The following is a 25,180-nucleotide window of genomic DNA, read 5'->3' as shown; positions in this document are numbered from 1 at the left end:
TCCCAAATTCCTACTTGTCTATGTAACATTGATAAATAATAATTATCTTTGTTATCACTTACTGTTATGTACATAATTAGTTACATTCAGATAAATGCAATTTTCCACAACTAATGCTACTACTACTAATACTACTAATGATACTACTACTACTACTACTAATACTACTAATGCTACTACTACTACTACTAATGATACTACTACTACTAATACTACTAATGGTACTACTACTACTACTAATGCTACTACTACTACTACTAATACTACTAATGCTACTACTACTACTAATACTACTAATGATACTACTACTACTAATACTACTAATGGTACTACTACTACTACTACTACTACTAATACTACTAATGCTACTACTACTACTAATACTACTACTACTACTACTACTAATACTACTAATGCTACTACTACTACTAATACTACTACTACTACTACTACTAATACTACTAATGCTACTACTACTACTACTACTACTACTACTAATACTTCTATTACTACTACTACTACTAATACTACTACTGCTACTACTACTAATGCTATTTATTTATTTATTTATTTATTTATTTGAACATGATACAGAGAAGTACAAAGAATACAATTTTTACAGTGCAACATGCCAAAACCCCTTGTATGCAGAGCATTATGGGCAGGCTTAAAATTAACTTAAGATTAACTAAGCAATGATATATTCAGTGGTAAAAACATTATTATAAACAGATAACAATTTAGTACAAATGAGTATTACAAAGACAGGTCATATGGTCATTACTGTGTTGCTGAGTAATCAGTAGAATGGAGTATTATGTTAGGTAATGAAGTTAAATAGTAACAAAGTTTGATTGGGTCACAGGTTGACATATGAGATACAATAATGGGATACATATATGAGATACAATTTATGAGATACAATTATTCAGTATTTATTTAGTTGTGGGTGAGTAAGTGATTTTTGAGAAGAGACTTGAATTTATAAACAGACAGTGTTTCTTTTATATTCACAGGTAATGAATTCCAGATTTTAGGGCCTTTTATGTGCATTGAGTTTTTGCATAGTGTGAGATGGACACGAGGAACATCAAAGAGTGATCTGTGTCTTGTGTTATGGTCATGTGTTCTGTTGAGGTTGGTAAGGAGACGTTTGAGGGGAGGGTTTATATCAGAGTTAAGTGTTCTATGTATGTAGTAGGTGCAGTAATAATACTACTATTAATGCCACTACTAATACTGCTATTAATGCTACTAGTAATACTACTATTAATGCTACTAGTAATACTACTATTAATGCTACTAATAATTCTAGAAGCTAAGACGTTGTGTAGTTTTAAAATAGGTTAGATAATACATGAGTGGGTGTGAGTTGGACCTGACTAGCTTGTGCTGATGGGTCGGATGCCTTGCTCCTTCCTTAAGTAGGTGTGAGTTGAACCTGACTAGGTCCAGGTCACATCCACTTATTAAGGTTGGTCAGTGGTTTAAGCCGGGAGGTGACTTGGACCTGCCTCGTACAGGCCAGTAGGCTTGCTGCAGTGTAAGTAAGTAAGTAAGTAAGTTTATTCAGGTATACACAAATACAGTTACATAGAATTATCATACATAGCAGCATATGTGTAGAGAACCTGGGATAACCCAAAAAAGTCAGACACAGTAACTTATTTCCATTGGGGTCATATCTTACCACTACTACAACTAATAATAATGATACTAATAAAGACTTGAGCTATATTATTTCATTATCATCATCAAGACTAAGCGCTAAACCCACAAGGGTCATGCAGCGCCGCCTTAGGACTAAAAATAATTTTCAAGAAATATCGCCCTTAACAAAAATACAAAACCTCTTTGCAATTTTCCATAAGCACATAATATAAACATTAATTTAGTTATTTATAACTATGGACAATTTTCAACTTAACATAGACATATATTTTGTGGTAGATATTTTCCAGAGTCGCTTATTTGTTGTGGATCATCACAACGACAATAACAACTTCAACCGTCTTATTCAACTCTCAAGTGTTTATTTATAAGTTTATTAAGATGGCTGCTGATGGCTGTCCAGTTCTTCATGTTGAAATTCTTCAAAAGATGAATAGGTTGGTTAATGAGTTAGATATATTACGAGGCTCGGGGAGTTATTAATAGTGCTGATGATGGCAATTTTGTTCTACTGTTGGCAGCATCAAGGTGTTCCTTGATGCTGGGCTCTTGATTACAGCCCCTCAAGGGAGGTTCCTTGACGTTGGTGAGGGGCTCTTGATCTAGGGCATTGGATCTGTGCTTCAGTTCCCTGAATTGAGCCTGAATACAATCACCCTCACATGCACTATCATCCTACTAATACCTACTAAGGACACCAATGGAAATAAGTCACTCTGTCTGACTTTTTTGGGTTATCCCAGGTTCTCTACACATATGCTGCTATGTATGATAATTCTATGTAACTGTATTTGTGTATACCTGAATAAACTTACTTACTTACTTACAATGGAAACAGGATACATGACCACAAGACACAGATCTCTTTTTGATATACCTCGTGTCCATATCACACTGTGTAAAAATTCTATGCACATAAAGGGCCCCAAAATATGGAATTCATTACCAGAAGATATTAAAGTAGCCCAGTCTGAAAATCAATTTAAGACTCTTCTCAAAAGCCACTTAATCACCCTAGACTAAATGCTAAATACTCAGTACACACGGACTCGCCTATGTACTCCCACATCATAACTGAAACAATCACTTTGAACCTTTTATCCATTGTTGACAGTAATATAATTGAATCATTGTTTTCACAAAAAGCATTTTAGAATATATGAAAATATCCATTGTCTTATACAAATTTAATTCACTTATAATTAATAATCTACTATACAACTATGAAATAATTCCTGTCCTGTACAACTATGATAAAATCCTTAGTGTTAAGTAGTCTGTAAGCCAATAATAAGTTGGCCCATAATGCCTAGGCATAATAGAGGCTCTCTTTGCATTGCGACCCATTATTGTAAATATAAAATCTCAATGTACTGTTTGCAAAGACATAAAAATAAATAAGTCAGTCTGCATGACTTTTTTTGAGTCATCTTAGGTTCTCTACACATATGCTGCTATGTATGATAATCTTTGTAACTGTATTTTTGTATACCTGAATAAACTTACAGGTTTTGCGCTCCCACATGATTATATTTATAATTAATCTGGATTCCAGGAATTGGAGCTACCTACTCCTTCCTTAGGTCAAATTTGATCACCTCTCATTACTGGTTTAGTGCCCGTGAATGTAATAACACTGGTCAACAGTTTTTGAAAAGTTGTATGCTTCTTAAATGAGATTAGTTAATTTTTATGTATTTTCATGTCCTAAATCCAAATATCTCCTTGAAAAATGCTTATTGGCTGTAGTTTTAAAGATACGAGACATGTAATATTTGATTATTTTATTATAACGTACGATATGTGTCAATATGTTTTAAACTAATCCATACCTACTCTCTGCCTTTTTGCTTGAAGCTTATAGTGGGCTGAAGAATCATCTCTTGCCAATGTCCAGCAATAGTCTGCAAGTATTCTTGTGCCCCATTTGCCTTGGTGTCATTTTTCCATGGTTGAAATATCTTGGTGAAACCTTTCACCATGTTCATCACTAACTGCCTCACAGTTTGCTGGAAAAAAGTCTAAATGTGAGTCCAAAAAGTGGATTTTAAGTGACATGTTATATCCCATGGTGTGTTGACTCCTGCAATGTCATTGGCACAGCAAAAGGCATTCCTTTCCTCTTCCTGTTCAACCATTGGTGAAGGTTAGTAGCACAATTGTTGCAGCATGTGTGTGATATGCTTTTCTAGGTGATATGCCTTTCTAACCATAGCAGTTATATGGTGCTTCTGTGATGCAAAGGTCACCTCACCACAAATGTAGCAGAAGTTGTCTGCACTATTTACACAAGTACGAGGCATCTGAAAGAAGAAAACAACTATTAGAAGATAAACAGAAAATTTATTCATTAACCCTTTCAGGGTCAACAGGCCCTGTCAGAGACTTGTTCTCAGGGTCGGCCAGATTTAAAAAAAAAAATTATTTTTTTCTTATGAAAAAATAGAGTTTATTTTACTGAACATTATAGGCTAAACAAAAAATTTTTACCATCAATACTTACCGAGATATGGAGGCGTGAAGTTGATGAAAAAGGGGCACCATGTGGCAACATCGCCGACTGCCATCACCCGGTATTCTTTTATTTACTTTCTTATGTACTAATTTCTATTATTTTTTAATTTTTCTTTTTCCAAGTAACTTTTATGGCCTGTGAGACCAGTATGATCAGTATTTTGTAAGTTATTTCTTTTTCAATACTACACAATAAGGGCGTAAACACTGTTGTCATTGTTTTGTTTACAAAAAATATTTGCACAAACAAACTGTATGAAATATTGTTTATTACTATTTTTCTATATTTTATATACACATATACAGTCACAGGGAATGTTTCTAGAAGCTCTGCAGCCTGTGGAAGTCTTTGAAACATGGTGTCATGCACAGTGGTGTTTTACATTCTTCACACATAAAACGAGTGTCTCTGCGTTGTTGTGGGCGTTTTCTTGTATGTGCACAGACGTAACACCTCTTTTGAGCCTTCTTCTTGAAAGCAGTAGCAGGCAGTTTTACCAGGAAGTGATCACCATGCTTCAAACGAGAAGGAAGTTGTTGAAAATTTGGTGGGCGGTCTATTGCAGGTGCTGTTCCTTGGTACTTGAATACGATGACAGACAAACAGAATTCGCCGTATGGTGGTTTGATGTAATGGAATTTTACAATGTTTAAGGAATGCATTAGAAATATTTCTCATTAAATTTCATCCTTAGCATAAAACTACTTGTTAGTGAAACATACTACTTTTAATATCACATTTAAACTCTTGTTGTGAACTTATAATACTAATAAGACCAATCTATTTCAGTACAATGGTGGAAAAGAAACTCATAGAGGAAGTAGGCAGCTTTCTTCAGGAGAAGAAGAATATCAATGTTGATAGTATCATAAAAGACTTTCCAATGTCTTTACTTAATGATCATATAGTACACATACGAATATGTGAACTGGACTCTGCTTGTAATATGAAGGTACAGTACTGTCCAAGTCACATTACCACTAGCACTTTCTCTACTGGGAATGTTTTTAAATTAATGTTTGATTTTTTGTGTAACTTAATTTAGTAGCCAAATAATCACTACCACTACAAAGTGAATGCATAGATTTGAATATTATAAAATTGATTCAAGGTTTTTAGATTAAGATAAGTTGGAATATAGAGCATTGTTCAGTTTACTAGTCTTAGCTGTAGAACAAAGTATGAGTTGAATGAGCATCTGATATTCATTTCTATATTAACTTTATAAAACTGGGATGCTTGACTGTGCGTGGATGTAGTGCGGATGACAAGAAACAGATGATTGCTGATGTTATGAATGAAAAGAAGTTGGATGTCCTGGCCCTAAGCGAAACAAAGCTGAAGGGGGTAGGGGAGTTTCGGTGGGGGGAAATAAATGGAATTAAATCTGGAGTATCTGAGAGAGTTAGAGCAAAGGAAGGGGTAGCAGTAATGTTGAAGGATCAGTTATAGAAGGAGAAAAGAAAATATGAATGTGTAAATTCAAGAATTATGTGGATTAAAGTAAAGGTTGGATGTGAAAAGTGGGTCATAATAAACGTGCATGCACCTGGAGAAGAGAGGAATGTAGAGGAGAGAGAGAGATTTTGGGAGATGTTAAGTGAATGTATAGGAACCTTTGAACCAAGTGAGATAGTAATTGTGGTAGGGGACCTGAATGCTAAAGTAGGAGAAACTTTTAGAGAGGGTGTGGTAGGTAAGTTTGGGGTGCCAGGTGTAAATGAAAATGGGAGCCCTTTGATTGAACTTTGTATAGAAAGGGGTTTAGTTATAGGTAATACATATTTTAAGAAAAAGAGGATAAATAAGTATACAAGATATGATGTAGGGCGAAATGACAGTAGTTTGTTGGATTATGTATTGGTAGATAAAAGACTGTTGAGTAGACTTCAGGATGTACATGTTTATAGAGGGGCCACAGATATATCAGATCACTTTCTAGTTGTAGCTACACTGAGAGTAAAAGGTAGATGGGATACAAGGAGAATAGAAGCATCAGGGAAGAGAGCGGTGAAGGTTTATAAACTAAAAGAGGAGGCAGTTAGGGTAAGATATAAACAGCTATTGGAGGATAGATGGGCTAACGAGAGCATAGGCAATGGGGTCGAAGAGGTATGGGGTAGGTTTAAAAATGTAATGTTAGAGTGTTCAGCAGAAGTTTGTGGTTACAGGAAAGTGGGTGCAGGAGGGAAGAGGAGCGATTGGTGGAATAATGATGTAAAGAGAGTAGTAAGGGAGAAAAAGTTAGCATATGAGAAGTTTTTACAAAGTAGAAGTGATGCAAGGAGGGAAGAGTGTATGGAGAAAAAGAGAGAGGTTAAGAGAGCGGTGAAGCAATGTAAAAAGAGAGCAAATGAGAGAGTGGGTGAGACGTTATCAACAAACTTTGTTGAAAATAAGAAAAAGTTTTGGAGTGAAATTAACAAGTTAAGGAAGCCAAGAGATCAAATGGATTTGTCAGTTAAAAATAGGAGAGGAGAGTTATTAAATGGAGAGTTAGAGGTATTGGGAAGATGGAGGGAATATTTTGAGGAATTGCTAAATGTTGATGAAGATAGAGAAGCTGTGATTTCGTGTATAGGGCAAGGAGGAATAACATCTTGTAGGAGTGAGGAAGAGCCAGTTGTGAGTGTGGGGGAAGTTCGTGAGGCAGTAGGTAAAATGAAAGGGGGTAAGGCAGCCGAGATTGATGGGATAAAGATAGAAATGTTAAAAGCAGGTGGGGATATAGTTTTGGAGTGGTTGGTGCAATTATTTAATAAATGTATGGAAGAGGGTAAGGTACCTAGGGATTGGCAGAGAGCATGCATAGTTCCTTTGTATAAAGGCAAAGGGGACAAAAGAGAGTGCAAAAATTATAGGGGGATAAGTCTGTTGAGTATACCTGGTAAAGTGTATGGTAGAGTTATTATTGAAAGAATTAAGATTAAGACGGAGAAGAGGATAGCAGATGAACAAGGAGGCTTTAGGAAAGGTAGGGGATGTGTGGACCAGGTGTTTACAGTGAAACATATAAGTGAACAGTATTTAGATAAGGCTAAAGAGGTCTTTGTGGCATTTATGGATTTGGAAAAGGCGTATGACAGGGTGGATAGGGGGGCAATGTGGCAGATGTTGCAGGTGTATGGTGTAGGAGGTAGGTTACTGAAAGCAGTGAAGAGTTTTTACAAGGATAGTGAGGCTCAAGTTAGAGTATGTAGGAAAGAGGGAAATTATTTCCCAGTAAAAGTAGGCCTTAGACAAGGATGTGTGATGTCACCGTGGTTGTTTAATATATTTATAGATGGGGTTGTAAGAGAAGTAAATGCGAGGGTCTTGGCAAGAGGCGTGGAGTTAAAAGATAAAGAATCACACATAAAGTGGGAGTTGTCACAGTTGCTCTTTGCTGATGACACTGTGCTCTTGGGAGATTCTGAAGAGAAGCTGCAGAGGTTGGTGGATGAATTTGGTAGGGTGTGCAAAAGAAGAAAATTAAAAGTGAATACAGGAAAGAGTAAGGTAATGAGGATAACAAAAAGATTAGGTGATGAAAGATTGGATATCAGATTGGAGGGAGAGAGTATGGAGGAGGTGAATGTATTCAGATATTTGGGAGTGGACGTGTCAGCGGATGGGTCTATGAAAGATGAGGTGAATCATAGAATTGATGAGGGGAAAAGGGTGAGTGGTGCACTTAGGAGTCTGTGGAGACAAAGAACTTTGTCTTTGGAGGCAAAGAGGGGAATGTATGAGAGTATAGTTTTACCAACGCTCTTATATGGGTGTGAAGCATAGGTGATGAATGTTGCAGCGAGGAGAAGCCTGGAGGCAGTGGAGATGTCATGTCTGAGGGCAATGTGTGGTGTGAATATAATGCAGAAAATTCATAGTTTGGAAGTTAGGAGGAGGTGCGGGATTACCAAAACTGTTGTCCAGAGGGCTGAGGAAGGGTTGTTGAGGTGGTTCGGACATGTAGAGAGAATGGAGCGAAACAGTGACTTCAAGAGTGTATCAGTCTGTAGTGGAAGGAAGGCGGGGTAGGGGTCGGCCTAGGAAAGGTTGGAGGGAGGGGGTAAAGGAGGTTTTGTGTGCGAGGGGCTTGGACTTCCAGCAGGCATGCGTGAGCGTGTTTGATAGGAGTGAATGGAGACAAATGGTTTTTAATACTTGACGTGCTGTTGGAGTGTGAGCAAAGTAACATTTATGAAGGGGTTCAGGGAAACCGGCAGGCCGGACTTGAGTCCTGGAGATGGGAAGTACAGTGCCTGCACTCTGAAGGAGGGGTGTTAATGCTGCAGTTTAAAAACTGTAGTGTAAAGCACCCTTCTGGCAAGACAGTGATGGAGTGAATGATGGTGAAAGTTTTTCTTTTTCGGGCCACCCTGCCTTGGTGGGAGTCGGCCAGTGTGATAATAAAATAAATAAAAAATTAACACCCACCTATCCCCCACCCTCTGGTCCTTATAATGACTGGGGAATGGGAGGTAATCAGATTCAATCTAAGGAAAAAAAGGATAGCTCAAATTATCCAAATCAAGAGGCCTTTGTTGTCATCAAAGAGCCTCCTTGAAGGGCTCTCTTTTCTTGATTCCTCTTCTTATCTTTACTTCATCAGCTCCTTCAGCACATTCCTTGTCATTCTGCAGTGTTTCTTATGCTATGCCCAAACCATCTCAGTGCTCCATAGAAAAATCTACACTTTTTCATTTGGCTTATCATTTGATTTCTCGATATCTTCGCCACTTATTGAGTATTCATGTCAATATCTACTTTATATATATTTTTAAACTATTGGTACTATATAGGCTGCTTTTCCAGCTGTCTGGTAGCTGCATGGATGGCCTTGTGTATCTATTTCATGTGTTATTTCGTTGAGCATATGTATACATCAATGGTACAACCACCAAATACTGTATTTGCCAGCAGCATGTAGATATATCAGAGGTACAACCACAAGGCTGTACAATATTTTTTTGTAGCATGTGAATATATTGATGGTAAAACCTGAATGTTTCTTTGCAGAATTTACATATATCACTGTTTCTTTGCAGCATGTAGATATATCGATGACACAACCACAGTATCACATTTATCAACTTGAGAGCTATGGTCCAAGCATTGAGGAGTTGAATGAGGGTGAAGAAGACATTGCTGCAGCCTCTTATTGGATGCTGCCTGCTACTGAATTTGAGGACTTATGGGAGAACCTTATTTATGACTCTCCAATTAAAGAACAGGTAAAAAATGCAGTATATTGTGTTTGTGTTACTGTACAGTGAACCTTCTCTTTTACTGACTAATAAGGGGGAGTGGGTGGCAGGTAACTGCAATTGTTGGGGATAGAGATGATATTCTTTTACTATGACTGCAGCAATAATGGACAGTTCTGTAATCAGTAGTTTGTATTGTTTCCAGACCAGCTGACTCAGAGGATTTTGTCCCATTTTTCTAAAGTTTGTTAAGTCTAGGTTCATTAATCAGAGGTTTTTCTGTTGAATTATAATGTTGGTTAAATTGTTTTTTAAATGTGCATGCACTGTCGAGTTTGATTGGGTCAGTTGATTAGACAAATCTGCTCATAGTTCTCATTTTATGCAAAATCATTAAAGAAAATATGGAAATCTACTTTCCATGCACCAGCTGCATCCCACTGAAGTAGGGTGACCCAAAAAGAAAAACATAAGTTTCTCTTTTTAACTTCAGTAATGTATACAGGAGAAGGGGGTTACTAGCCCTTTGCTCCTGGCATGTTAGTTGCCTCTTATGACGTGAATGGCTTACTGAGGAAGAATTCTTTTCCACTTCCCCGTGGAGATAAGAGGAAATAAATAAGAAGAAGAACTAGTAAGAAAATACAAGAAAACCCAGAGGGGTGTGTGTATATATGCTTGTACATGCCTATGTAGTGTGACCTAGGTGTAAGTAGAAGTAGCCATGGCTATGCCCTAGTCTCCTACCCGTCCCTTTCCACCTGACGCCAGTATATAAGCGCTGGCCTTCTTGCCTGTGCTCCAGAATCTTCATGACTATGGTGCTCTTCACACCAACTCCAAGGCTGAGGGACTGATTACCTTATCTTTCATACATAGTTCTACTGTCTTTCAGTTATGTCCTTGAATTTGTAATGATAAAGCCACTGGATGGCAATTTTTTTTTTTTTCAACAAGTCGGCCATCTCCCACCGAGGCAGGGTGACCCAAAAAGAAAGAAAATCCCCAAAAAGAAAATACTTTCATCATCATTCAACACTTTCACCTCACTCATACATAATCACTGTAAATGTCTACAATAGATACCCAGATGTTGCCCATGTGTCTAATTTTCCTTATGAGAATGGAGGAACACTACATCAGGCCTACTGGTCCATGTACACCCAACTGTTATATTCCTCTGTGTGATGAATGGTTCTGAAAACCGACAAGTTGAAGATTAAGACACTTATGCAACATACGGGAATCTTTATTGAGGAAACGTTTCGCCACACAGTGGCTTCATCATTTCAATACAACCATGTAATTTGTCAAAATAAACATCTTAATCTTACTCCTACTAGGCAGGTCCTTCTCAAATCCAACCACTCCCACTTGCATATTTGTCCAGACTATTCTAAGAGTTGCCAAAGAAGTTAGTTTCATTGCCTCATGATAGACAGGTCCTGCTCAAACCTAACCATTGTCACTCATATGCAGTACTTGTCTAACCTATTTTTAAAGCTCTCAAGGTTTTAGTTATGATGTCCCAACTTGGCAGATTGTTCCATTTATTGACAACTTGGTTTAAAAATCAGTGCTTTCCTTTGCCCTTTCTAAATCTAAAGTTATCTAATTTAAACCTATTATTTCAAGGTCTTTCTTGACTTCGTAGGTAAGACACATTGGCAACAGTTAGGCAACTTTATTCCAAAATGTTTCGCCTACACAGTAGGCTTCTTCAGTCGAGTACAGAAAGTAGGAAGGAGCAGTAGAGATGTGAAGACGATGTAATCAGTCCATAACCCTTAAAGTCGTAGATTTGAGGTTGTCAGTCCCTCAGCCTGGAGAAGAGCTCTGTTCCATAGTCTGGAGACAAGCGACTTATATTCTGTCGGAAGGAGAGGTGCAGGGTGGTAGAAGAGAGAATGTAGTCACTGTGAAGTCACGTCCCACTCAGATCCAATGATTCGCACTTGAAAAAGTTGTCCAAGGTGTTTTCTTTTCTGTACCAAGATGCCATTGTGTTGCAGTGTCTGACAGAGTGAATATCAGAATGGTATATAATACCGACATATCCTCAGCGCTTTATTTACATCGCCGTTGTTTATGCCTATCTTCCACTTATGTGTCTCACTGATGTCTCCTCTCATTCTACATCTCTCAAGGGAATAAAGGTTCAAGGCTCTCAATCTATCCTCATATGAGAGATTCTGTATACAGAGGATTAATTTTGTAATCCTTCTCTGTATGTTCTCCAATGCATTTATATTCAGTCTGTTGTATGGTAACCTAAACTGTATTGTGCCTTTTTTTTTTTGTTATTTTTTTTTTGTTATTTAACCTAAACTGAGCTGCATAATCTAAGTGAGGCCTTACTAGTGATGTCTAGCTATAAAATAACTTGGACTACTATTACTTTTACCTCTTGAAATAAATCCAGATAATCTGTTAGCCTTATTGTGCACACTTAGGCGATGTTGTCTTGGCTTCAGATTTCTGCTTACCATGACTCCCATTGTGTGTGATCAGACTATACATCACTTAGTTTATAAGTTTGAGGGTATCCTCAAAATTTATTATTTGGCCTATTTTTTTTGTGTCATCAGTGAATTTGTTCATTTGAATTGTTATTCCTTCATTAAGGTCATTAATGTAAATTATGAACAACAGTGGGCCTACAACTGATCCTTGTGGAATGCCACCCATGACTGGTCCCCAGTCAGGTTTCACCTAGTTTATACAAACTCTGCTTCCTTTAGGCTAGCCATGCCTCACTTCATGTTTGAGCCTTTCCCTATACACAAATTATTCACACATAGAAGATCGAAACTTATGATGACGTTTTGGGTCAGTTTGGACCATTAACTAGTCCAAGTCGGACTGAAACATCATCGTAAGTTTCAGTCTCCCACATACGGGTTTGTTACAGAAATTGTCTTCTTCGACTTCTCCAAAGCATGGTAGAGAGTTAAGGTAATTTGTTCTCATTTAACAGATGGCCTGTTTATGGTTTCATAACAGTAAATTGTAATAATAATTCGGGATTGCAAAACACATACCTAAAATTTAAAATCTTTACTAGTAAAGTGTAGCTGAATATACGTATACTTATATAACGTTAGGACATTGGACATAAAATGAGGAGTCTAACTCCTACGTTTCTCTTGGTACGTACATTATATATATAACTTCATTAACTATAAAGATCCAATTTAACCAGCATATTAATATGGATAAATCAGCCTTATAAGTTCGGACTTTGTACTATCTTCATCCAGTTATATCAACCACAAGGTAACCTACAATGGTTACTAAGACTTATTCTTTCAACACACTGGCTGTATCCCACCGAGGCGGGGTGGCCCAAAAAGAAAAACAAAACTTTCTCCTTTTACATTTAGTAATACGTATATACAGAAGAGGTTACTAGCCCCTTGCTCCTGGCATTTTAGTTGCCTTTTACAACACGCATGGCTTACGGAGGAAGAATTCTGTTCCACTTTACCATGGAGGTAAGAGGAAATAAACAAGAACAAGAACTAGGAAGAAAATAGAAGAAAACCCAGAGGGGTGTGTATATATATATTCTTGTACATGTATGTGTAGTGTGACCTAAGTGTAAGTAAAAGCAAGACATACCTGAAATCTTGCATGTTTATGAGACAGAAAAAAAAGACACCAGCAATCCTACCATCGTGTAAAACAATTACAAGCTTCCATTTTACACTCGCTTGGCAGGACGGTAGTACCTCCCTGGGTGGTTGCTGTCTACCAATCTATTACCTAGAACTTATTCAGTTAGCTGAAGTATTAATTCACCAGAGTATGCAAGAACTTGAAAGTAACAGACTTAGTCTTATTTTTTATCCAGCATGACTTAGAATAACTTTGACCACAAATTAACACACACAGGCTGACAAGGCTTATTCAGTTAACTGAACCATTAATTCACCAGAGTATAGAGAACTCGAAAGTGACAGACTTAAGAAAGGAAATCAACTAAGAAAGGAAATCGACCACCAGAGAGAGAACTTGATGTGTCTCCTGTGAGAGGTCAGTGGGTAACTGAGTGAGGTATGTTCGCTTGACTATTCAGGCCCAGACTGACTTGAAGCCACTCCTCCGAGCTTTACAATACCTCGTGACATCCGTACTTCATTGGCGGTGCGAGGGACTGTCAGACACTAACACCCTAATGACAGTTAGCCTGGTTGTTACTCACAGTGAAGTGCCTATCACTTAGAATAAACATCCTACCTATCCACATACCTAACAATATAAGGGCAGATAATACTATAAAGCACAATAACGTTATTTTAGCTATTAATAATGCTATTGGCAATATAGTATTAGGTGAATAGGAAAATATATGCCTACAACATTAATTATTAACTTTGGGTCCAAGCAGAGGACGCAACAAGGTTATTTGTGCATTGTTCCAGTCACGGTATTGTGACTTTTACTTTTTTCTCCTATACCATGAGCTGCCACTTTTCATGTCTTTTATGTGGTGCACACCAGTTATCACTGCACTATTCTTTATAATACTGCATCACTGTATTTTATAGCATGTCATTGAAATGAGCACCTTTTATCTACATAATGACACTGCTTCATTATCCAGGATAACTTACCACTGCCATACACAGCCCTATAATAATACTGTTCCACTGTTCACATCCTACACAGTCCAAGATGACACCACATGGCTGCACAAAAGGCTATACATATTTGGGAGCTTCCTTGGCTCATAACACCAGCCCATGCTTGTTCTTACTAATCCTGAGTTTTACCAAATAAAACATGCCCCATTTGTCCTTTTATATTTTTAAGTACAGTGCTTCTAAACTCAATCTTACTTCAACCTCACAGATATTCCATGTAAATTAATCTTAGTGAAGTCTAGGTGTATACCATCTCCAGTACTATGATGATCCACCATTTCCTGTGTTATATCAACCTCCTCCTAACTTCCAAACTACGAATTCTCTGCATTATATTCACACCACACATTGCCCTCAGACATGACATCTCCACTGCCTCCAGCCTTCTCCTCGCTGCAACATTCATCACCCACGCTTCACACCCATATAAGAGCGTTGGTAAAACTATACTCTCATACATTCCCCTCTTTGCCTCCAAGGACAAAGTTCTTTGTCTCCACAGACTCCTAAGTGCACCACTCACTCTTTTTCCCTCATCAATTCTATGATTCACCTCATCTTTCATAGACCCATCCGCTGACACGTCCACTCCCAAATATCTGAATACGTTCACCTCCTCCATACTCTCTCCCTCCAATCTGATATTCAATCTTTCATCACCTAATCTTTTTGTTATCCTCATAACCTTACTCTTTCCTGTATTCACCTTTAATTTTCTTCTTTTGCACACCCTACCAAATTCATCCACCAATCTCTGCAACTTCTCTTCAGAATCTCCCAAGAGCACAGTGTCATCAGCAAAGAGCAGCTGTGACAACTCCCACTTTGTGTGTGATTCTTTATCTTTTAACTCCACGCCTCTTGCCAAGACCCTCGCATTTACTTCTCTTACAACCCCATCTATAAATATATTAAACAACCACGGTGACATCACACATCCTTGTCTAAGGCCTACTTTTACTGGGAAAAAATTTCCCTCTTTCCTACATACTCTAACTTGAGCCTCACTATCCTCGTAAAAACTCTTCACTGCTTTCAGTAACCTACCTCCTACACCATACACTTGCAACATCTGCCACATTGCCCCCCTATCCACCCTGTCATACGCCTTTTCCAAATCCATAAATGCCACAAAGACCTCTTTAGCCTTATCTAAATACTGTTCACTTATATGTTTCACTGTAAACACCTGGTCCACACACCCCCTACCTTTCCTAAAGCCTCCTTGTTCATCTGCTATCCTATTCTCCGTCTTACTCTTAATTCTTTCAATTATAACTCTACCATACACTTTACCAGGTACACTCAACAGACTTATCCCCCTATAATTTTTGCACTCTCTTTTATCCCCTTTGCCTTTATACAAAGGAACTATGCATGCTCTCTGCCAATCCCTAGGTACCTTACCCTCTTCCATACATTTATTAAACAATTGCACCAACCACTCCAAAACTATATCCCCACCTGCTTTTAACATTTCTATCTTTATCCCATCAATCCCGGCTGCCTTACCCCCTTTCATTTTACCTACTGCCTCACGAACTTCCCCCACACTCACAACTGGCTCTTCCTCACTCCTACAAGATGTTATTCCTCCTTGCCCTATACACGAAATCACAGCTTCCCTATCTTCATCAACATTTAACAATTCCTCAAAATATTCCTTCCATCTTCCCAATACCTCTAACTCTCCATTTAATAACTCTCCTCTCCTATTTTTAACTGACAAATCCATTTGTTCTCTAGGCTTTCTTAACTTGTTAATCTCACTCCAAAACTTTTTCTTATTTTCAACAAAATTTGTTGATAACATCTCACCCACTCTCTCATTTGCTCTCTTTTTACATTGCTTCACCACTCTCTTAACCTCTCTCTTTTTCTCCATATACTCTTCCCTCCTTGCATCACTTCTACTTTGTAAAAACTTCTCATATGCTAACTTTTTCTCCCTTACTACTCTCTTTACATCATCATTCCACCAATCGCTCCTCTTCCCTCCTGCACCCACTTTCCTGTAACCACAAACTTCTGCTGAAGACTCTAACACTACATTTTTAAACCTACCCCATACCTCTTCGACCCCATTGCCTATGCTCTCATTAGCCCATCTATCCTCCAATAGCTGTTTATATCTTACCCTAACTGCCTCCTCTTTTAGTTTATAAACCTTCACCTCTCTCTTCCCTGATGCTTCTATTCTCCTTGTATCCCATCTACCTTTTACTCTCAGTGTAGCTACAACTAGAAAGTGATCTGATATATCTGTGGCCCCTCTATAAACATGTACATCCTGAAGTCTACTCAACAGTCTTTTATCTACCAATACATAATCCAACAAACTACTGTCATTTCGCCCTACATCATATCGTGTATACTTATTTATCCTCTTTTTCTTAAAATATGTATTACCTATAACTAAACCCCTTTCTATACAAAGTTCAATCAAAGGGCTCCCATTATCATTTACCTGTGTTATATCAAGTAAAAAACTTCTTCCCGCTGAACAAAGGTACTCGGTGAAGAACAAGTGCTGTGCTGTTAAAGAATAAAAAGGCACAGTACTATGACTGGAACAATACACAGATAACCCATACACAGGAGAATTAAACTTATGGTGTGACTAGTTAATGGTCCAAATTGGACCAAAACATTGTTATAAGTTTCATTCTCCTATGTGCAGGTTATGTCAAAGTTTAAATGTTACCTGTATGGATGACTACATCCATCTTATTACTCTCTCATTCATGATTTGTAACACTTCCAGACAAATGGTTGCTAGGTAAGACACATGCAACAGTTTGGTATCTTTATTTCGAAACGTTTTGCTACACAGTAGGCTTCTTCAGTTGAGTGCAGAAAAGTTGGTAGAAGCAGAAGAGATGTGAAGACCATGTAATCAGTCCACCCTTGAAGACTTAGTTTTGAGGTGGTCAGTCCCTCAGCCTGGAGAAGAGTATTGTTCTATAATCTCAACTTCATATTGTTTCAGACTATGGAACAATAATCTTTTTGAGGATGAGGGACTGACCACCTCAAACTTACACCTTCAAGGATGATGGACTGATTACATGGTCTTCACATCTCTACTGCTTCTACCAACTTTTTTGTACTTGACTGAAGGAGCCTACTGTGTAGGCAAAACGTTTCAAAATAAAGAAATCTAACTGTTGCATATGTGTCTTAACTAAAATTTCCAGGCAACTATGGCCAGCACTTTTATAACTATTAAAAACTTGTTTTCTATTTTCACTTTCTCCATAATATCTGACTTTTTTTTTATAGCCTTTGTATTTGTAGTGAAAATAAAAAAAAATTCTGTTTTTCAGCTTTTGAAATTTGTTCGAACTACTCTGTTGTTCTCTGACAGAGGACTGAACAAGAACATTATCTCTTGGAACAAGGTTATACTTCTACATGGTCCACCTGGAACGGGTAGGTTTTTATCTTCATTGTGATTTTCTTTGCCAAGTATTTAAATTAGAAACACATTAGATCATTGATTATCTGGCGACTGTTACCCTCCAACATTATGTAGTACAGTACAGTGGTACTTTGACTTACGAGTTTAATTTGTTCCGTGATCCAACTCGTAACTCAGTTTGCTCGTACATTAGACCCCTGGTTTTCGTAATTAATCCAATCCAGAAGGTTGGCCTAAATCTGTAATGGCCGAAAACCAAAGTAATATTTCCCACAAGAAATAATGTAAACCCAATTAATCCATTTCAGACACCCAAAAATATTAACAAAAAAATACATTTTATAGAGAATAACTATAATTTTACATACAGAAAACAATGAGAAATAAATATAAATGACTAATTTTAATGATAAATGAACATTACATACCCTTATTGAAGACTTGTTGGTGAGTAGTATTTATTTGTAATTCCAGAGGGAATACATTCCAGGTGTATACATTCCAGGTGTATACATTCCAGGTGTATACCTACTGGCTACATACACTGTGGCCTACAGCCATACTATTACAATTGACATACCATGTTCACTGAGTTTAATTGTTTCTAACAACTACTTTTTGATACCATCATAATCAAAGGGAGAAGTAATAAATAATTCATGCCAAGAATTGTGAACAAAAGCATTATGTGCTATTAAGGGCGGTTACTGGGCCAACGCAGATTCACACACGTTTTCTCTGAAGCTGGACCAGAGAAAATGTAATGTTTACCCTCTACCCAACCCCACCCCTTGATAGCTTATAAACATTGCATGTTTATATGCTATGTAACATGTTTCTTATGGTACAATTTTGAAGAAAATATCATAGATGGATTAATGAAAATGTCTATATTAACCTAAAATGAGACATTTAATGTGCCCAAGAGTGATTATTATTGTGTACTATTAGTATTACTATGGCGCTAAGACTAGAGGGACACTCTTAGTGAACGAGTAACAAAGGCATGTTTATATGCTATGTAACGTGTATCTTATATAATTTTGAAGAAAATATCATCACTGGATTAATGTGCCCAAGAGTGAGTCACAAACATATGAGCAGCCCAGGTGGACGCATCTGGTACTGTCGATTTCTGAGCCATTGTACGAAACCCGGGGGGGGAATTTTGCCCAAAAAAGTGCTCGAAATCTGAATTGTACGATTTCCACACTGGACGAAAACCGGGGGTCCACTGTATATCAGATAAATTGTCCTCATTGAAATTAATTGAAATGCCATTAATCCGTTCCAGCCACCAAAAATCCACCCCAATTTTTTTGTTAAGGGTCGGAGAAGTGGCAGATGCCTGGTCACAGACCGGGCCACGGGGGCGTTGACCCCCGGAACTCTCTCTCCAGGTAATATAGACAAATGCAAAGTTCTAAATGTTGGACAGGACAATAACCATGCCACATATAAACTAAATAATGTAAATCTTAATATTACGGATTGCGAAAAAGATTTAGGAGTTCTGGTTAGCAGTAATCTGAAACCAAGACAACAGTGCATTAGTGTTCGCAATAAAGCTAATAGAATCCTTGGCTTCATATCAAGAAGCATAAATAATAGGAGTCCTCAGGTTGTTCTTCAACTCTATACATCCTTGGTTAGGCCTCATTTAGATTATGCTGCACAGTTTTGGTCACCGTATTACAGAATGGATATAAATTCTCTGGAAAATGTACAAAGGAGGATGACAAAGTTGATCCCATGTATCAGAAACCTTCCCTATGAGGATAGACTAAGGGCCCTGAATCTGCACTCTCTAGAAAGACGTAGAATTAGGGGGGATATGATTGAGGTGTATAAATGGAAGACAGGAATAAATAAAGGGGATGTAAATAGTGTGCTGAAAATATCTAGCCTAGACAGGACTCGCAGCAATGGTTTTAAGTTGGAAAAATTCAGATTCAGGAAGGATATAGGAAAGTACTGGTTTGGTAATAGAGTTGTGGATGAGTGGAACAAACTCCCAAGTACAGTTATAGAGGCCAGAACGTTGTGTAGCTTTAAAAATAGGTTGGATAAATACATGAGTGGATGTGGGTGGGTGTGAGTTGGACCTGATAGCTTGTGCTACCAGGTCAGTTGCCGTGTTCCTCCCTTAAGTCAATGTGACCTGACCTGACTAGGTTGGGTGCATTGGCTTAAGCCGGTAGGAGACTTGGACCTGCCTCGCATGGGCCAGTAGGCCTTCTGCAGTGTTCCTTTGTTCTTATGTTCTTATATAAGAAAAATGTATTTATAAGACAGGATTTTTGCCTTTTTTGCCAGGTCCCAGACATGTTTTAGAATTGCTGGAGTATATATGAAACTCCTTGAAGTACGGTGTAAGATGAGTGGCATGAAAGCAAAGAGGGGAATGTATGAGAGAATAGTTATAAAAACCCTCTTGTATGGGTGTGAGGCATGGGTTATGAATGTTAAAACAAGGAGAAGGCTGGAGGCAGTGGAGATGTCATGTCTGAGGGCAATGTGTTGGTGTGAATATAATGCAGAGACTCTAGTTTGGAGATTAGGAGGAGGTGTGGGGTTACCAAAACTATTATGCAGAGGGCTGATTTATCTATCACAATTCATCTAATATGACATAATAAACAATATTAATAACATAGAAACATGATATATACTCTAGAATGAATAAAATATGTCATTATGTATGTGAGGAGTAAGTGGTGGTGTGTTGTTGTTGTTAGGTTTATAAGGGCCACTGAGAGAAGTCGTACATATTCTTGGTATTGGAGGCGGCAGCAGAAGCCACCAACACTATTCACACAAACAGTGAACGTAATTTATAAATAAGAAATATTTACTACACTTTAATTTATAAATAAGAAATATTTACACTTACTGTACCTTGGAGATGCTGGTACTTTGCTACGGGTTTTTTCTTGTATTCTATGGTGTTTCTCACCTTCTTTATCAACGGGCTGGCACTAGCAGCTTTTTTTGGGTCCATGGTGGCTTATTTAGCAGTCACACAGATGGTTTGGACATGTAGGGAGGATGGAATGAAATACAATGACTTCGAGAGTGTATAAATCTTTAGTGGGGGGAAGGCGGGGTAGGGGTTGGCCTAGGAAAGGTTGGAGAGAGGGGGTAAAGGAGGTTTTGTGTGTGAGGGGCTTGGACTTCCAGCAAGCGTGCGTGAGCATGTTAGATAGGAGCGAATGGAGACGTATGGTTTTTATGACTTGACGTGCTGCTGGAGTGTAAGCAAGGTAACATTTATGAAGGGGTTCAGGGAAACCGGGAGGCCGGACTTGATTCCTGAAGATGGGAAGTATAGTGCTGGCACTCTGAAGGAGGGTGTTAATGCTGAAGTTTTATAACTGTAGTGTAAGCATGCCTCTGGCAAGACAGTGATGGAGTGAATGATGATGAAAGTTTTTCTTTTTCGGGCCATACTACCTTGGTGGGAAACGGCCAATGTGTTAATAAAAAGGAAAATTACACTTTCGTCCCCTTGCCTTCATACAAAGGAACTATGCATGCTCTCTGCCAATCCCTAGGTACGTTACCCTCTTCCATACATTTATTAAATAAAAACACTAACCACTCCAAACTATATCCCCACCTGCTTTTAATATGTCTATCTTTATCCCATTATTCCCAGTTGCTTTACCCGCTTTAATTCTACCCACTGCCCGACGCATTTCCCCCACACTCACAACTGGTACTTCCTCACTCCTATAAGATGTTATTCCTTTGCCTCTATACATGAAATCACAGCTTCCTTACCTTCATCAACATTTTCCTTGTATCCCAGCTACCTTTTACTCTCACTGTAGCTACAACTAAAAAGTGATCTGATATATCTGTGGCCCCTCAATAAACATGTACATCCTGAAGTCTACCCAACAGTCTTTTATCTACCAATACGTTGTCCAACAAACTACTGTTATTACACCTTATATCATATCTTGTATACAGTGGACCCTCCCTTTTCGTTGGGCTCTGTTTTCGCTCATTTCCGTTATCGCCAATTTTTTCTGTAAATTATTGGCTCTGTTTTTGTTGCTTTCCTCTGTTCATGTTGGTGTTTCAGTAAAAATATTGCCTCCGTTTCCATTGCTTCTCTGTTCTCGTCAGTGGTACAGTACATGTCCGAATGCGCCATGCACACAACCTCCCACACACACATTCTGAGGTGGCAGTGTCTCTTTGTTTATGGATGAGTGAACATTTTTCTGTGAGGCCATAGGAAACATTTTGTAATAATTCATTGTTTTTTGCACTTGTTTATTCTGGGCCCAAAGAAAGCTGCTAGTGCCAGCCCATTGATAAAGAAGGTTAGAAACACCATAGAATACAAGAAAAAGCTTGTAGCAAAGTAGCAAAGGAGGAAGAGAGAGGGAAGAATGTGCCTTCTTCAGTGATTCAGTGATTCTGCGATATGTACGATACAAAAGCAGCAGGAGTCGATAAAGGCTATAGCGCCAGCCAGCGATAAAGTGTAGCATTAACAATGTAGCAAGTAAGTTGAGTGATTAAGTGATCGAAAAAGGACGACATGAAACTGACTCCTATAATGTTATTGGAGGTATATAGGGCCACTGACAAACCTACGCCGCCCTGCCTATCTTCCACCACCCAAAACCAATGCCAGCATCTCCAAGGTACAGTAAGTGTAAATATTTCTTATTTATAAATTAAAGTGTAAATATTTCTTATTTATAAATTACGTTCATTGTTTGTGTGAATAGTGTTGGTGGCTTCTGCTGCCGCCTCCAATACCACTAATATGTACGACTTCTCTCAGTGGCCCTTATAAACCTAACAACAACAACACACCACCACTTACTCCTCACATACATAATGACATATTTTATTCATTCTAGAGTATATATCATGTTTCTATGTTATTAATATTGTTTATTATGTCATATTAGATGAATTGTGATAGATAAATAAGCCGTGGAATGTAGTTCTTCTCTGTAAAATGTATTTTTTTTTTATACTTTTGGATGTCTGAAATGGATTAATTGGATTAACATTATTTCTTGTGGGAAAAACGGTTTCAGTTTTAGTCAATTTCACATTTTGTTGGACTCCTGGAACGAATTAAAGACGAAAAGGGAGGGTCCACTGTATTTATTGTTTTTTCTTAAAATGTGTGTTACCTATAGCCAAATTAGTTTCTATACAAAGTTTAGTCAAATGCTCCCCATTATCATTTACACCTGGCACCCCAAACTTACCTACCAAACCCTCTCTAAATGTTTCTTCTACTTCACCATTTACGTCCCCTACCACAGTTACTCTCTCACTTGGTTCAAAGGTTCCTATACATTCGCTTAACATCTCCCAAAATCTCTCTCTCTCCTCTACATTCCTCTCTTCTCCTGGTGCATACACGCTTATTATGACCCACTTTTCGCATCCAACCCTTATTTTAATCCACATAATCCTTGAATTTACACATTTATATTCCCTCTTCTTCCATAACTGATCCTTCAACATTATTGCTACCCCTTCCTTAGCTCCAACTCTCTCAGATACTCCTGACTTAATCCCATTTATTTCTCTTCACTGAAACTCTCCTACCCCTCTTCAGCTTTGCTTTGCTTAGGGCTAGGACATCCATCTTCTTTTTATTCATAACAGTAGCAATCATTTCTTTCTTATCATCCACACTACATCCATGCACATTCAAACATCCCAATTTTATAAAGTTTTTCTTTTCTTTGTTTTTAGTAGTTTATACAGGAGAAGGGGTTACTAGCCCATTGCTCCCAGCATCTAGTTGCCTCCTACAACATGCATAGCTTATGGAGGAAGAATTCTGTTCCACTTCCCCATGGAGATAAGCAGAAATAAATAAGAACAAGAACTAGGAAGAAAATAAAAGAAAACCCAGAGGGGTTAGTATGTATATGCTTGTACATGCATGTGTAGTGTGACCTAAGTGTAAGTAGGGGTAGCAAGACATACCTACAACCTTGCATGTTTATGAGACAGAAAAAGACACCAGCAATCCTAACATCACACAAAACAATTACAGGCTTGTGTTTCACACTCATTTGGCAGGACGGTAGTACCTTCCAGGGTGGTTGCTCTCTACCAACCTCTATTCTGTTTATTACAATTTACAGTACACTACTGCATAAACATTAAAAATATACCAGAAATGTCATAAATGGTGCAAAGGTGACATTAACCCTTTCAGGGTCCAAGGCCCAAATCTGGAGTCACGCACCAGTGTCCAAGAATTTTAAAAAAAAAAATTTGTTATTTTTTCTTATGAAATCGTAGAAAATCTTTTTGTGAAGGTAATAAAACAAAAAGTACGAAATTTGGTGGAAAATTGACGAAATTATGCTCTCGCGAATTTTGATGTGTCAGCGATATTTACGAATCGGCGATTTTGCCGACTTTGACTCCTATTTTAGGCCAATTACATTATTCCAATCAACCAAATTCTTAGCTATTTCACTAGTATTACTTCTATTCTATCGATTGAGCACAAGAAATCGCCAAGTCAACTGTTTCAACTACAAAATAAAGTGATCGGAAATTGTTAATTTGGCCAATTTAACACAAAGTTCAAAATATTCCAATTTCAAAATAGGGTCCAGAATGAACAATGTAGGCATTCCTGGCACTAAACTAACATTTCCTCTGTTCATTAGTTATGTTTTGAGGCTTTACAAATAAATTCCATTTTGATTTTTTATTCACATAATGAATTTTTATTCACACCAAAAAATAGAAGATTTACTGTTATGCAATACTGTAATAATTGTATAAATATCATCACCATATTTGTGAATGTATATTAGACCCACCAGCTGACGTGTATTAGATGTGTGAGGTCGTTTGTTTACTCTTGAATATCGGCAAAATTTAACATTTCTGCTACTTTGAGCTCAGTTTCAAGCCATTTCCAGTGCTAAAACCAATCAAAATCATCTCTATTTCTGTAATATGTCTTCCATTCTATCAAACGAGACCAAGAAATCGCAAATACAACTATAAAAAACATACGAAAAAACACTGCAAAGTTGCTGTTTTAATCGAAAAATCATGATTTCATTTTTTTTCTCTCATTATACACAGTGTGCTGCAGGATCTGTTTTATGTGGTGCACATATACCACATAGATGTATTCTCTCATATCTAGGCCCAAATGTACCACTCACAATTTATCAGAGTGAGCTGAGCTCATGGCGTAGATCTACGGTTTGGACCCTGAATGTAAAGCCGTAGATCTACGGGACGGACCCTGAAAGGGTTAAAACAGTACCAAAGATGGTTGACACAAACCCACTACCATTATAGTGCTCCTCATCTAGCGATGAATTTGCTTACTGACATGGTCTTAGAAATGGAACTCCATCATTAAGTGAGGAGAGGCAGTAATTTATATTATAATTATTGGTTAATTGATGTTAATCTAACCTATATAGCAGATCACAGAGCGAACGAGTGGTGCTGAAACCCATGGAAGGCAAGTCCTAAAACTCACAGGCCAGTGTGCATGTGTGGTCACAGTGGTGGCCCATGTTAACCTTCCTATGGTGTATAGAAATATACATGGTTGGATGAATCTTGTTAGTCAGATGGCCCAGTGGTTAACACACTGGCCTGTGAGTTTCAGGACTCACTTGCCATAGACTTGAGCTCCATCCATTTTATGATTTCGTTGCAGTCATGTTATTGTGATTTTTGTGAGTAGTTATGCCTACATGGCAGA

General features: G+C 37.9%; 1 protein-coding gene across 2 annotated transcripts in view; it reads left to right on the top strand.

Annotated features, from left to right (window-relative positions):
- Positions 1-1,949: 1,949 nt before the first annotated feature.
- The window catches only part of LOC128693569 (pachytene checkpoint protein 2 homolog), a 37,928-nt gene continuing 14,697 nt past the window's right edge, over positions 1,950-25,180 (top strand). The window contains exons 1-4 of one of the 2 annotated variants that reach the window (XM_070103303.1): positions 1,950-2,108; positions 4,976-5,138; positions 9,217-9,402; positions 17,348-17,453. In XM_070103303.1, coding sequence (XP_069959404.1) covers positions 2,053-2,108; positions 4,976-5,138; positions 9,217-9,402; positions 17,348-17,453 — 511 coding nt within the window. In that variant the 5' untranslated portion in view covers positions 1,950-2,052. Of the gene's footprint in view, positions 2,109-3,568; positions 3,818-4,975; positions 5,139-9,216; positions 9,403-17,347; positions 17,454-25,180 lie in introns of those variants that run through there. The other variant, XM_070103304.1, reaches the window with a different exon arrangement.

The sequence above is a fragment of the Cherax quadricarinatus genome, chromosome 85 (genome assembly GCF_038502225.1).
Source record: "Cherax quadricarinatus isolate ZL_2023a chromosome 85, ASM3850222v1, whole genome shotgun sequence".
In the NCBI taxonomy this organism is placed as follows: Eukaryota; Metazoa; Arthropoda; class Malacostraca; order Decapoda; family Parastacidae; genus Cherax; species Cherax quadricarinatus.
The sequence above is the reverse complement of the archived record's forward strand: the minus strand, read 5'-3'. Positions and strand labels throughout refer to the sequence as shown.